This window comes from Corapipo altera, unplaced genomic scaffold, assembly GCF_003945725.1.
Source record: "Corapipo altera isolate COAL_440 unplaced genomic scaffold, ASM394572v1 79, whole genome shotgun sequence".
Taxonomy (NCBI): Eukaryota; Metazoa; Chordata; class Aves; order Passeriformes; family Pipridae; genus Corapipo; species Corapipo altera.
The window spans coordinates 1,181,318-1,196,494 of record NW_020884927.1 but is presented as its reverse complement, the minus strand read 5'-3'; the positions used below and the strand labels follow the sequence as shown (position 1 = coordinate 1,196,494).

The 15,177-nt window shown below is 41.7% G+C and overlaps 1 protein-coding gene across 1 annotated transcript in view; it reads right to left on the bottom strand.

Moving 5' to 3' along the window:
* Nucleotides 1-4,311: 4,311 nt before the first annotated feature.
* TOR1AIP1 (torsin 1A interacting protein 1) overlaps nucleotides 4,312-15,177 on the bottom strand; it is an 11,488-nt gene continuing 622 nt past the window's right edge. The window contains exons 2-6 of the mRNA XM_027658352.1: nucleotides 15,008-15,175; nucleotides 11,331-11,441; nucleotides 10,218-10,277; nucleotides 7,902-7,961; nucleotides 4,312-6,838 (exon numbers count right to left, since the gene is read on the bottom strand). Coding sequence (XP_027514153.1) covers nucleotides 6,039-6,838; nucleotides 7,902-7,961; nucleotides 10,218-10,277; nucleotides 11,331-11,441; nucleotides 15,008-15,175 — 1,199 coding nt within the window. The 3' untranslated portion in view covers nucleotides 4,312-6,038. The remainder of the gene's footprint in view (nucleotides 6,839-7,901; nucleotides 7,962-10,217; nucleotides 10,278-11,330; nucleotides 11,442-15,007; nucleotides 15,176-15,177) is intronic.

The window sequence follows — 15,177 nt, the reverse complement described above, 5'->3', positions numbered from 1 at the left end:
TCAGCTCCGGCCGCCATGTTGGGTGCGGCGCGGACCCTGCCCTCCCTCAGAGCCGCGCTCACCGATGTCTCCCCGTAAGCTTTTGTTTTGCCCTCGCAGCTGTGCAGGTTTGACCTGCCGGCGCAGTCTCCCCTCGCATTTTATTTGCGGAGCCCTGGGTGTTGATGCAAGCCCAGGACTTGGCAATGTTAATTAAACCCAGCGCTGATGTTGGCATTCCTGAAGCGGCTCCAGCCGAAACTAGGGCACCGCTTTTAAGTCATTTGTGTTCATAGCTAAGTCATCTTTAGAAAAATAATTCAATTTTTTTTTTCTAAATGAAAGCGGCTCTGATTACAGCGTGCCAGTTGCCAACTTTAAGTTTAAATAAACATTTGCGAAACTTCACGGGGATGACTACCACTGGCTTAATTTCACTTTTAATAGTCATTATAAACCCAGAAAAAATTAGTTAGTATACTGATTTCTATTGCATAGATTCCACCCCAAAGATGCATTAAAACCACCCACGTTTCAAAAATAGGTCTAAGAAGTTATCCAGCTATAACAAAATTGTTTCCACCAAAGAAGGAAAGTTATTAGAATAGGAAAAACAGAATTTCTTCCTACAGTTATTTTGGGAATCTTCCCTTCAGGGCCCGTCTACAACTTCCCCAGTCTGGTTTTCAGTCATTAGTGTGATTGTTTGATGCCAAATTTCTTGGGGGAGCATGGGGGAGGAGAGTTAACTGCCCCAGCCTCCAAAGGATCACCAAAACTACTGCAGCCTTTTATTTCCCTTTTTTTTCCCTTCACTAAAAGGGACTAAACTATTTTTACATAGCCTCTCCTCTGGTGAAGTGTCAACAGTTTGCATGTAAGTTATTCCAGTATGGGAACACCATAGGAAAATACCCTAAACACTGAGAGATTACAGCTATGAAGCTTAGGCAATGCAGAACTTAATCATGTCACAATTACAGGATATTCATTTAACCTTAATTTGGCTCTTTTACATACGCAAACTAATTAGAGAGTACATTTTCAAGCATAAGCATACCTCCTCTGAAACAAGAGGTAAGCTCGAGATGTCAGTAGTTAAACCTTTGAAAACGATTTTGTTTTGTCAGATGATGGGAAAAAGACTCATGAAGACCAAAAGGCAAGCACAGCTCCAATGGGAAAAATGGTAGGTAGTGCCAAATTCCCTCCTGAGTCCTCAAAGAGCAAACCTGCAACTCCCAAATGCAGGAGACTGTATGTAATAATAATGACAATTTCTGTCAATGAAAACAATATTACTGCAATGTATGGAAGCCCTGATTGCAGACTAGAGCAAATTAAATTATTACATTCCCCATCATCACATAGTGTTTGCTTAAATTTACTGCTTAATATTGCTGGACTGGCAGCCTATTTAAATTATTCAGCACTTTCGTAATGCACTGCCTCTTTAATTATGCTTTTAAACATAGTTTCTCTTTTCTACTTGGAAGCAGTTAGTCTAGTTTCACGTTCCTCCTTCTCATCTTTAGGCAAGCCAGGCATTACACTAGGATTTTCTCAAACATGGAAATAATTTCGTTTCAGTCAGTCAAATAAAATTAAAAGGCAATGTTTGTATACTGATTTTGCTTCTGTTTATTCTCTGTATCTGCCAGTGGAACTTAACTGCAAGACTTTAGATTACTTTTTCAAAGATTCCCTAGCAATGAGTGGAAAGCTCTGACGGGGCAAACATCATATGACAAGAGAAAGACATTCTTAACAGAAAATGCAGTCATCTTGTGAAATTCTCTACGATTAGAAATAAAGAAACCACTTACCTGCAAACAGCCACAGCTGAGAGGAGGAATTGAACACATCCAGCTTGATGAGCTTGCTAAATTGCAGAGCAGTGGAGGTAACCACAGCCAGCACTGCCCAAGCACTGGAAGTGGTGGATGGAGACAGAGAGTAAGTTAAAAGTAAAGAGCCACATTCTCATCTTTCACTAACTCAGTTATTGCAGCTTTAAGAGAGAGGTTTGGAAAGTTTTCCACTCCACACTCCTCTTGCACACCCCTTCTAAAATTAGAAAGGGGCAGCTGGCTGCTGCAGCCGAAGGATCAGCTCGAGCCCCCCAGACTCCCTCCCCCCTTTCCTTGATTGACGTGGCTCCCAAGAGCCATGGAGGAATTTGGAGAAGGGTGCGTCCACCTGTTGGACATGGAATGAGATTTTCCAGGCATTCAATTATAAATCCAACTGTCAGGAGCTGACAATAAAACAGGACACAGGACAGCTGTGAGGACTACAGGACACCCTCCCTGTACTCCTACAGTTCATCTGACAGAAAAACAATGCAAGAAAAATTGTTCTCTTTATAAAATAAAGACATCACTTCAGATTCCTTTTAGTTTTCCAGCTGTGCCACAGGGTCCTGGTACAGAATCTGGCAAGTTGTCCATATATTACACCCTCCAAAACCAGATTCTTTTTCCTAAATACAGCATGCTGGCAATCACACTGCAGATGGCTCATGTAGCTGAGTCCTGTATAGCAAATACTTTTATGCTTACCTTAACGTGGAGCTCTCACCTTGCCTTTTGCATTCAGTTTGAGCTGAACTATAAGTTCAAAACAAACATACTTTTAAAAAATAAGGATATGAAATCCACAATTTTTTGTTAATTTGCAAAAAAAGAGATTATGTTCTTGTTGCTGTGAAAAACTTATTCCTTTTCCCAAACCTGCTTAACATGCTCCAAACACTGCTCAGCACAGCATGACTCAGAGCAGGGTGTGAGACAAGGTACCAACAGATGGGGCAGTGCATTGTTCTGGGTCCCTTTCACAACATCCACTGCTGAAGGCAGTAAGGGTATTCCCATCCTCCAGGTGCCCAAAGGAGACAGCAGGAGGAGCAGAAGAGGGGCCACACTCCATCTTTCACCTCTCACCAGCTGCAGGTCTGTCTGCTCGAAACCCGAGGAGCAGTTTGACTGTTTTCCAGTCCAATTTGCAGAGTGCAGGAAATTTTGTCTGCAGCTTGATATGGAACTGGTTCAGCCCCCCCCAAGGACTGTGTTCTGCCCAAAGTCTGTATGCTGAAGGCCACAGAAGAAGAAACATCCCCTTCTTGGTCCCAAGGCCAGCTCTGATGTCTTTGCTCTGCATAAGCAAAGCATTTTTGCTGTCACAAACTTATTTATTTTCCTGATCTGCTTACAGTCAGGGACACTTCAACTTCACAAGTGAGATTTCCCTCGAAGAAGCCAAAGTATTTTACAGTTTGGAAAACATCAAATGGCTCCGTTTGCTGCAGGCAATGAAATAATTATACAAGGAGGATAGTAATCAGCTGCCCGTGAGCAACACAGACAGACATTACTCTTCACCTCTGGCTGAGTAGGAGTTGCTTAATGAGATCGGCATTAAGCACCTGTGGATATTTAGTGAGAGCCTTTTAAGGACAAAGCCACAAACAGCTACAAAAGGACCTGCAAAAGTCTTCTAATCCTGAGCCTTTTGCCTCCTACAGAAGGGGTCACTGCCTACACCTGTCTTGCTTTTCATTTATTTTTCCAGACTATACAGCCCACCGTATATTTGTAAATACACCTCACTTTCCCTACAGTTAACAAGTGATTCTCCTTTGACTGGCACAACATTAAGCAGAACATGAAGTCTTTAGTTTCCAGGCACCTTCCTATTTTCTCTTGAAACAGGAACATAGCTCTTTTAATACCCATAAGAGGGGGGAAGTTTTAGAAACAGAATATAACCTGGATTAAATATGGAGGGTTTGTATGAAATGGAGGCATGGAATCTCCTCCTTTCATGTCATAACTTCATCTTTTTTGTGGCTGCCAGTTCTGATAATTTTTTCCTAAGTTACTTTTCAGTAAGACTGTCCCTCCAGTCAGTTCACAGTGCACTAGTTTGCAACAGCAAAGGTACAGAACATGCAGCCAGGAGTGGAACAAGAATGAAGTCATCCCTTTTGTCAGCTGCTGACTCTTGTATTGGGCTAATGAAACAAGTGAACCATATCTTATCATCAGTTCCAGCTGAAATCAGAACTGGGGAATTAGTACAAGAACACCAAGTAAAAAACATTGCACAGCTATTTCCTGAAACATTCCCTGTCAGAGAGAAGGCCTGATATTATGGAATATACACATCTGCATCCCAGTATCTATCACTCCACTGAAGTTTCTTAGAAGTTCTAAATTTTGCAAAAGGTTGTATTTTAAGCATCTGTATTTGAGCAAAGGTAAAATGAACGACTTAAGTATGTTCAAAAAAAGTCTGACCACTTAAAATTCAGTAGACAAATCTTAGAACAGCTTATAAAACAAACCAGTATATTTATTTTGAATCATTACTAAAATAGTTTCCATAATATACAAACAAATATGCTATCAGGACACATTTGGAAATAAATCACAGTTGTTGCTTTTTTTAAAAAAAACATTTGTCCAGTGAAATGTTCAAAATGTAAATGCCATCTTTTCCTTCCTGAGCTATTCTTAAACATCCAGAACAACAGCACTTCCATGTCTTTTAACTGGTTTTATTTCTCCCATTAAAATAGGAAGCCCTATCCATTGCTGGCTCCCAGTGGTTAGAACAAATCCACATCTAGTTCAAGTGACCACAGCTCTGTGTCTCTCAAACTGTGTTCCTTGATATGCTTCAGGTGATTTTGGTCCATTCACTTAACATCCTCAACCTTTCCTTGAACAAAGAAGCCAGAAGCTCCAGCTCCTCAATAGATTGTTTTTCCTGATTAGAAAGGATTTTTTGCAACAGGACAGCTCAAGGGGCCCAATCTCTCAGCTGTTACAAGAAAACATGCTATTAATGTGAGAGGATCTTTACATGCTCCTTCATACTCAATAAAACCAAATGTACATGGACCAATGGACCAATAGCTGAGAGCATAAAGTAACAGGAATGAAATGGAAGTGCTGCAATTCTCTTTTTTTTTTTTTTTTACACAAAGTACTTACAATAGAAACAGGTACATGTTTTTGTTTTTAATCTGGTGTGAGGAATTCTTGACATGAGAGACTAAAAAAACATTTTAAAACCAGGCATTGCAAATCTGTTCTTTGCTAGAAGGTTATACAGCAAGCTGCAGGTTATACACAGATACGAGAAGAATGGTTACTTTTCTGGGATACCAAGTACCACAAATAAATAAGTTCTCTGGATGCAAAAATAACGATCTTAGTAAAACGAGAAATAATCTACGTCTTCCTAAAATTTTGTTTGGAAAGGAGACAGTACACACACAGGGCTGACATTTTATCGTTTCCCTCCAGATTTTAAGACTTGCAGAACTTTGACAAAGAGTAGAGAATTCCTGGAAGGAGCCAGGCAAAGAGGTGCTGAGGGATTATTTAGCTGATGTCAGTACTACCAACCTTAAGCAAGCCTTTGTACCTCAGCTTTTCTCACTCTCCAGAACTGTTTAGGGAAGGCTCGTTTAAGGGAAAAATGCTTGCTGGAAGGTTCTCTGCAAGCCACAGATTTTTCAAGCAATTTTGCCACTTCTAGAAGTGGCCTGAAACAGCTGACATATATGTTGTGATCAGATGGATCAAGAAAAAGCTTGTGCTTACATCACTTTATCATCATTTTCAGCATCTCTGGTAGATGAAGGTGATATTTTTGCACTCTGTTACCTTGTCAAATGAAACACCAGCTTTATGCACCACCAGAAAAGGATCCTCAGAGCAAAGCCAACAGTGCATCAAGTCAGCTCCACAGGCAGAAGAGTGATTCTGCACTGAGGGACACTTACGCCCAGCTCCAGGACAGCAAGGCTGGACACGTCACTGAACACAACTTACCAACAACCAGCAAGTTCATTGCTTACACTCTGTAGTTTATTTAGAGAAGTCCCAGTTACTTTAGCAGAAACAACCCCACCAGCTGGTGGAATGTCTCTGCACAGAAAGGACTTTTACACCGCTGTCTGAGCTCAGCAGCAGCAAGTTCTTCCCTGTTCAGCCACTGCAACGTACATTTTGTGTCTTCCTCCTTTCCTGAGTCCTCTCCAGTAACTCTTATGTGCATCCCTCCACAGGGAGGCCCTTTTCTGGCCAAACAGGCAGCACGAGATGAGATATCCGGCTCCACAGTCCACTCAGCTTATCTGTGTCCATGCCATTATAAGAACTAGGAACATCTGAGCTGATGAACTTCGCCTGGAGGAAATCCCGGACCTTCTCCTCCACTTCTTGAAAGGTGAGGCTCTTTCCCAGAGACTGCTCGTCCAGGAGAACCGTCAGCAGAAGGGCCACGTCCTTAAACGCCGCGTTTTCGTGGTCACAGTACTTGTAAAAGATCAGGGTGGAGCCTGCAGGCAGTGACTCGAATCGATGCACCACTGCCACCTTCTTGCCTTTACTGAACCCAGAGCTGAGCTCTTTATCCACCTCCACCTTGACGTCGTCGCTGTCCAACAGGGCCTTGTCCACCCCATCGATCTGGATGGTGGTAGCGTTCTGGGAGAAGGCAAAAGCATCAGCAATCTCATTACTCAGGCACCTCAGTGCCTTCTCAGCTTCCCGGCCAGCTGTGAAGAGCAGGATAGCCGGCTCCAGGTGCAGATGGGAAGTGTTAAGACGTTTCTCAAGGAACACGCGGGCTCTTCTCCACAGATTGGGGTCCTGACTTTGGTAAGTATTTTTCAGTTCCTTCATCCGGGCCCGAAACGTTTGCAGAATTTCAGCATCTCTGCTTGAAGTCCCATATAGAAGACCTGGAATTCCGCTCCAGAAGACATAAAGCAACGGGACACTAATTAACAGAACCAGTAAAAAAGTCTGGCCTTTGTGAAACCCACTCTGCGGTTCACCGTCATCTATAGAAAAAGGGAGCAAACAAGAAGAAAACAATGTTTAAACAATGTTTTAAAAGGCATCAGAAGTCAACAAGTGAGAGGAAAATAAGAGGAAACAGTAGAATTCAGTGGAATCATCCCATTCTCAAGCTACAAGTACAGTAGTTGAAGAGCACAGACATGTTCTAGCTTAAAAAAAAAGGTAAACAAACCCACAAAACACAAATTTGAACTTCTTCATCAACTTAGTGAAGAAACAGCATTATTAAAAAGAACATTTTTACACATTTCTGGATTGACCATGAAATTGGACATTCTTCTGAAAAAGGATTATTTCCTAAAGTTTATCAATACTTTGTTCTATTCAATCAAATCCAAACTAAGAGTTTAAAACTGGTCCTGAAAAAGCTCACGATTTTTCCTACAGTTAGGCTCTGCAGAAAATGCCCTATACAAAACCTGGCAGCACCAGAATGTTTCTGTGTTATTTCTCTTCCCTTAGTCCCATAAGGATAAAAATAGTTCCTGCAGCAATATTTGCATCTCAAACACTGGTGGTCAGCACTATCAGAAAACGTTTGTGGCCTTTGGATCAGTGAGCTTCTGTACAAAGAGTACACACAGCAAACAGTGCACAGGAAACTACTTTGATTTGGTTTCTTATTTAAACAGTTAAATTAATAACTGTTCCATGTACTACAAGCTTGATTCTGTTCCCAGTAAAATTAGTGACGAAATACACCAATCTTCCTGCAAACAGGAGGAACTGTGTGCCCTATGCTACCTTTTCATACCCTAACTTTTATCAGGACAGCAACGCAACAATGGTTAAATAACACCACCACTAGGCCTTAATCTTGTAAACATTACAGAGGAAGACCTTAAATTCAGGTGAAAATGTTACTTGTTACACAACACCCTTCCTTCCTTCGTGCTGATAACACGTGCCCTACCGAGCAAGTCATCTGTTCTGGCAAGGACCCTCGGTTGAACACCAGTTACCAGGAATTGTGGCAATTGGAAAGGCATGAAAATGGTTAAATGTAACACAAGCATGAAACAGAAGTGAAAGCAGAAGTCTTACTTTTAGCCAAAGGCTGTGACTGCTTCCCCACACTGGACTGATACTGATATTTACTTCTGCCTGTGAAGAGATTAAGAAAGGAACATGAGAAAAAACCAAAGACAACAGTTATAACCAACTCTCCATCTATTTACCAAATGCCAGTTCTCAAGCCATCCTGACAATCTTGCATAAAAACCTCAAGTCCTCAAACTCCCACAAATCATCCCCAAAGACTTTTAACTCTTGAAAAATTACACAAATAAAAGCAGATTTCAAGTACAAGGTGACAAAATGGCAGAGATTTAACATCCTGTTATTTTCTGCACAAGGGTCCCGTGTCCCAGTCAAGTTTCACAATTTTGCTTAAGGATTTGAGGGACGTGAAAATGGAAACTGAATTAATGCACATACTAGAAAACCAGCATAATGCAAGATATAAGCAGCAAAAACAAAGCAATCTGTTAAATACACAGTCTTATTTTCCCTCTCCCTGCAGCTTGGGTTGGAGGCCTGTTTCATCAGCAGTCAGCTTCTCGGGATGAATTGTGCTTTTAAAGCAAAATGGAAGCTTTCAACTTCAAAATATACTTTTGGTTTATTTATTTAAATGGGCTCAGACAGCAATGTACAAGAGGCATTATCCATAAAAGTGTTATGAACAACTTTCCCAAGAGACTGGTATGAATATATACAGTGCAATTATTGGTCAGCATGTTTTCTGCATTTAGTCAGTTAATTAAAAAGACATGAGAATTTCTGGCTCCTTGTGAACAAGAGCAACTGGTTCAAAGCTGAGGGCTCTTTAATAATATATAACCAAATCAGGACACTTTCAATGGCACTATTGAGAATAAATTGAACAAACACACCCCAGAGTAGTTATTTAAAGACACTGAAATAAATTCTGTAACCTTGTTTCTGTATGAATGTAATCGTAGAAGGTGCTAAAAGCAGCTCTGGTTTAAGCTGGAGCTTAACTGGCTTAATCAACTACACTACTCTGTAATTTCAACCCCCTGCCCCAAAAGGGCACAGCCATGGAGCTTCTCACTGGCTGAGCTTATCTCAGTCTTCTGATAGTTAACAGATCAAAATCACCTCGATTCTGTAACACTTCACAATGAAGCCCTGTTTGCAGAGACTTGGTTTCATATTTAGGAGACATCTGTAACTCATACCCTAAAGGAAAAAGTAATTCAATAAACAGTCTAGAACCAAATCCTACCCTGCCTAAGAATCTTGCCTTATTTACAACACAATTTGCACAGAGGTCAAGCAAATTATTTGCACTGCCTAACTCAAAAAGTGTAAATTCTGCAGAAACCTTAGAGCTTTCAGAGTTTCAAGTGATCTTCCCAAGTTCTTCACCCAACACACAACTAGTCACTCCTGCAGCACCTATTACCTCTGGCACAGGAAAGAAAAAGTACCAGACTAGCAAGAACTCCTTGCCTCAATTCATTCTTCAAAGGCAGTCACAGATCTGCAGCTACCACAAGACGAGCTGTTCTTCCAGAAGGCACCACAGTTTTTAAAAACAAACAAAAAAAAAACAAAACCAAAAAGAAACAAACACCTGAACTACCCTCCCAGGTTCTCCAGACTGAATTCTGATTTACAAGACTTTGTTTATCTATACCTGTTGAAGACAGAAACAAGCACCAGGACATTACTAGGAATTTAGAACATTATTTACATTATTTTTCTTCTTTTTTCAAGTACTCCTCCAATAGGACAAAAAAAAAACCCAACACAACAAAACAAAACAAAAAAAACCCACACAAAACCAGAAACAATAAACCCACAAAAACAACCAAAAATCTGCACAAGGAGTTGGTCATTAGATGACCAGACTGGATTTTGCCAGCAAAGAAAAATGCTGCTCCTTTCCAGGAGTATATGACAACTAATTCAGCCACTCTTTCTCAGAGAAAGGATAAAAGGTAAGGTGTTGAGTACAGACCAACATTCACTGCCACCAAAGGACGAAGGTTTTGTTCCCTTTCTCAGCTCAACCCCACAAAGCCACAAGTCCGTGCTCTGCACTTACAGCTCCATGAGTCAACTCCATTTCCTAACCCAGCCAAAAAAGAAAAACAAAAAAGAAGAATGGGGCATTTTCTGTGGTCAGCAAGTTGAATAACCTCATAGAAGGGCTCTGAGCTGCCTTCTCCAGCTTCCATTTGAATCTGCCTCCTAGGTCCCTTTCCATCTTCCCAGACAGTGTCCCAGGGCATAAGAAAAACCAGAAGCAGAGGAAAGGAAAATAATTCTATACTTCTCCCTTAATTACAGGGAAAGACTAAGTATCCCCCTTTTTTTTTTTTTACTTACTCTGTGGTGTAAAAGTTGAGAAGTGCTCTTGCTTTTTCTCAGGGAAGTCAGCCTTTATTTCTGAAACCAAAGCACAAATGGACGACCTTAAGTTACCACATCAGAGGCCAGAATCAGGCAGACCAGCCATACAGTCTTTTAGCTCTTTCTATGAAATCCACAAAGCTTATTATGGCAGGAGCATATGCTGTGCTGCCAAACCAAGCCTGCACCATATGACAGCCTCTTGGACCCCTTTTCATCTCCTCTGTAGCCAGAGAAAGCTTAGCAAGGGCTTAATTTGGCCTTCACCCTGCTTTTCCCAGTATGACACAAAATCATCCTTATTTTTTTTTTAAAGTATTGATGCACTAATACAATAGTGCAAAGGATGGCAAATCAGCAGCATTAACTGATTGCTAATGCAGGGTACGATACTTGTCGCTTCTGAAACCAAAACTGTTCAACAGAAGGGAGAAAAAGAAACAGTAAAGCTATTGCCTTAACAACACTGTGATCAAACCTGTGGGGACCCTGGCAAACATGTCCTTGGCTGCCTGAGCCAACTCCTAAAAACCTCCCTTACCCAGTGTATCCATTTGGATGTATTCAAACCACCTGTAGTAACCTTCTGCTTGGCTAAAAATGATCCCATTTTTTTTTTCCTCCTTGTACACCCCCAGTGCTTCTGTAAAACACTGAGAAGAATCTCTGAGCAATGAGCAAAGTGCTCCCTCACTTGGAAGTCCCCTGCTTAAGTCAAAGGTAAGTCATCTTTTTGAAAAAAGAAGTTTTGAGTTTCTTCACCTGAGGCAATTAAAGATCCACTCTCAGAACAGTTTTTGAGGAAGGTACGACATCACTCATATTTTTTTGTTTTTCAGAAACCAGACAGCTGTGTATTTATCAAAGTTAAAATCTGCATTTTCTTGAACATTAAGGTTTTACACCCAAGCAGATGATCATCATACCACAATCAATTTTACTTTTGACTCGGGCAGGAGCACACACTGAAAATTTTTTTTTTTGAAAAACATTTTTAATCCATTCAGATTGCAGCTCGACAACCCCCCCTTTTCTAACAGAAGCAATCATTTGTTACATCTTGGAAAAGGTACTGGGAAAATGTGTTACCTTTTGATGTATAAACGTTTGGTCGCCCTGCCGGTTTCTTGATTTCATTACTGTCATAAACCTTTGTTTTTTCCTTTACTGGAGTCTCTTCAGAGTAAACTGTAGAACCACCTGTCAGGAGGCAAAAAAAAGAACAAAAAGAGGATTGGTAACATCATAAATCTGAAGGACCAAGACAAAATTTCAGAACATCCGTGATCTAAATCAGTAAATTTTCCAAGTTGGGACCTCCCAAGAGTTACTTTCTTACAACATTACCAAAAGCAACTAAGACTTGAAAAGCTTACAGTAAATATGAGTTCACTACAAATATACCTGTCTAACATTGCCACACCTTTTTTTTTTTTTTAATTTTTATTTTTAGGAATCTTTGGCTTAAAAACACGAGTGCTAAGAGCCACAAAATGCTCTACACTACAGGGATTCAGTGTAAACTAATAAATACATACCATGGAAACATAGAGAGTTTTTCCCACATCTTTGGGCTCACAACTTACAAACAACAATTGTGCTGTCTTATGCAGCATTAGGCAAACAGGAAAAGAGAGAGAAGCAAATATAGAACATAATTCCCCTTTTTATGTAATCCAAACCATCCTCTTTCAATAACCATAAGGGCAACCTAGGGCACCCCTGCTCCTAATTCAACCCCCTCAGGTAGCTAGGAACAACCTAAACCAACACCTTTAGGTTGTCTGCCAAATCACAGAGTCATTCAGCTGTGAAACCCAACTTAGTTAATGCAACTAACTAGAAAGAGTACATCCCTAAAAGATGGCAGGAGTCACAGAGCAAAGGTCAGGGCTGGGAAGCCAGTCAAAAGCAGAACACCAGGAAAAGAGATTTGAAAGGATAAAGTGCAACCACACGGTTTCCAAAATTCAAGGGGTTGAAAAAAAAGTCCACATACAGAATAAAAGCTGCAGTACAGTTGTGGAACAGAGACCATGGTACAATGATCAAGCTGAAGGGCATCAGCAGAGGAAACAGCAAAGAGAAAAATACAACTGATAAAAAACATTTTCTAACCTTCACACTTGGCCCTTTAATTCTTTAAACAGTGCAGGGTTCTCCCGGGGTTTAATGTGTTTCTGCAGCTCTTTTACCACACGCCAAGGGCAACGCACAGCTTGCCACCTAGTGTTTAGTAATTTTACTCCAAGAAAGAAAACAGACTTTTTCCTAACGTGTTCTGGCAGCTTTAGCAAGCCAGTGTACGTAAAACACACAAAGGAGAAAAAAAAAAACCACCAAACCCACCCAAACCACAAAAATGGGTGAAAACTGTATGTTTTAAACCAACTTACAGGTGCAATAGTAGAGTATCTGCATGCAGTGATTGGGATGCTGTATTTTCAGATCCATCCTACAAAGCTGGGAAGTGATTGATTTCCCACAAAGCTAAGAATGAAGAGACTCGCTAAATTACTTGATTTTCAGAAATGCCGAACAACATACCCATAATATTTCACTATGTACCAGGGCTTTGCAAGAAAATCTCACTAGTAGTGGTGACCAGAAGACCAAACAGATCTGTGAGTCTACAGAGGGCTACTCAGTGCAGTCCCTGCTTTTTAATTCCTCTCCTCTTCTTTGCATCCAGCAGTACTCTCTGTCTCAAAGAGTTCTTAGAAGTTGTTGTACAAAGGAAAGGTTTGTATACATACAAGTTCATTTCTCTCATGAAGGCAGCTTGTGAACCAGCACCTTCTGTACCAGTGGGCATCACCAACAGCAAGTGAACTCCCCTTTATGAAGTTTAACTTTCCTAGAAATATATGTAATTCCACTCCAGACATGCCTGTTCTTTCCCTACAATGCCTAAGCCTCCAACCCAAAGGCTCATTCCTGCCTCCCACGCACTTAGTGAGGGTTTTTTCAACCCACCATAAATCTGCTAGCCAGCCACCTGCCAGGAGAGAGTGATCTTACTCTCTCCATTTCATAGCCCAGGCTCATCAAAGGGTTTAGAAATCTGTGAGTTCGACAAACTACAGGTTTATAAACCAAAATATAAAGCCACTATTTTAACATAGTGGAAATAGCTCTTTTAAGTTTAGTGCCTCTCTGTCCCTTCAGGCTCACAATCTTTTTTAACAGAGATGAGCCTGAGATGGGCTTGCTGCCCTGTTCCACAGCAGTGACAGAGAGCACAAACTCCTTTAACTCATATGCCCTATTTCCATATTTTAAGACAACTTACAGACCAACTGCAAGCATATCTCTTCAGCTCACTGACCTAGAAGCTGCTTGATCCAAGGCAGGGTTTGTAGGCTCTTAAAGCTTTTCAGCTCTACAAGCAAGTTGCCTGATCTATATTTAAAACCTCTACACAGAAGCCAGAAACCAGTTTCTCAAGTTGTGATTTTGCTTCCCTTCTGTTCTCAGGAAAACAGGACTATTATGTTCCTATAAAAACCTACCCTGCTTGTCCCTCTGCCTCACAGACTATCCCCTAAACTCTGCAGGAAAAACATAATACTACAACAGGTGGGAGGACTCTGAGGGGGGAAGACTTCTCTGGTTCTACATAAACAAATAGGGTCTCTTATCATATTTTTACACCTGTTGTGACTATAATCCAACACAGCTGCTAAGAGCTCGGGGAGGTGGGGGTAGGACATCTCCACCCAGACTCATTTTTAGAGAAGTCTAATTAAAAAAATCAACACTCAGCTGCACCTCCCCTAAAGCAGCCCAGCCACCTTTAAAACACTAAGCCTCTTAGTACCCTGTCAGCCACCATGTGGGAGCAACAGCTCGCCACAGCTTTATTTCACGGATAAACCTTTGTACTTTTCCAAAGAAATACTTACAACCTTGCTTTTTCTCCCTCAAGATAAGATTTTTCCATGCCTCCTGGAAATCCTGCTTCTGAAGCAGGATATTGGCAGCCCTTTTTAAGGGCAGTGCCACATAATCAAGGCTGTGCACTGGAATTGTAGAAAGAGCATGGGGACAAGAACTTGTCTGGGAATGCAGAACAGGCCCAGACTAGCCCAACTCATCCCTGAGCATTGCCACACACTGATAACGTACACGTCCTAAAACAGAGGAAAAGGGAAGTACAATCTACTCATAGATTTCTGATCAAACGACAGGCTAAAGCCACACGACTGCACTGCACAGTTAGTAACTCTCTCCAGTTTGAGAAGGATACAGATTTCATCAACTAAAGCACCAAGAAGGTGCCACACAGCGCCAACACAACAGCTTGTGCAGCCCAGTCCAGGAGCAAGTACCAGACCATGCCTGGTGCTTCAAAGGAAGGACAGCCAAGCCCTAATTATGCACTTCCTCACAAGCACTGCTGCTCCCTCTACAGAGGCACAGCCTTTGGGGGTGCTCAGGATACCTTATTTAAATCCGGGCTTTCAAAACCAAGCACCGTTAGTAAAATCAGTTATTCCCCATCGTAGCGCTGTGATAAAACACTGTTCCAAGTGATGCGATAGGAGAAACAGGGCTTCGGCGTGCTCTGCAAGCATCGAGCCTTCTGAGGAGGGTTTCTCCTTCCATCCCTTGTGCACGGTACAGAAGCCGCAGCGGGATTTCCTCACGTGTGCGCCAGAGCCACGGTAAAAACTAAAAACAATAATCTCCATTTCCTCAAGTTTGGGGCACCGCAGCCCCTTTGCCAGCGGCGCGGACAGTACCCTCTGGGAGTCAAAGCCTACCTGGCGATCTATACGCTTTTATAGGGGGTCGCGTCAGGGAGTCTGGGGTCCCAAAGTGAAACTCGTCCCCTGAAACGAGAAACAGGTGAGGGGCGAGGCCGCGCAGCTCAGCTGAAGCCCGTTCGAGGCTCGGGCCTGACAGCCTTCCCAGCGCACCAGCCGCGTGTTCA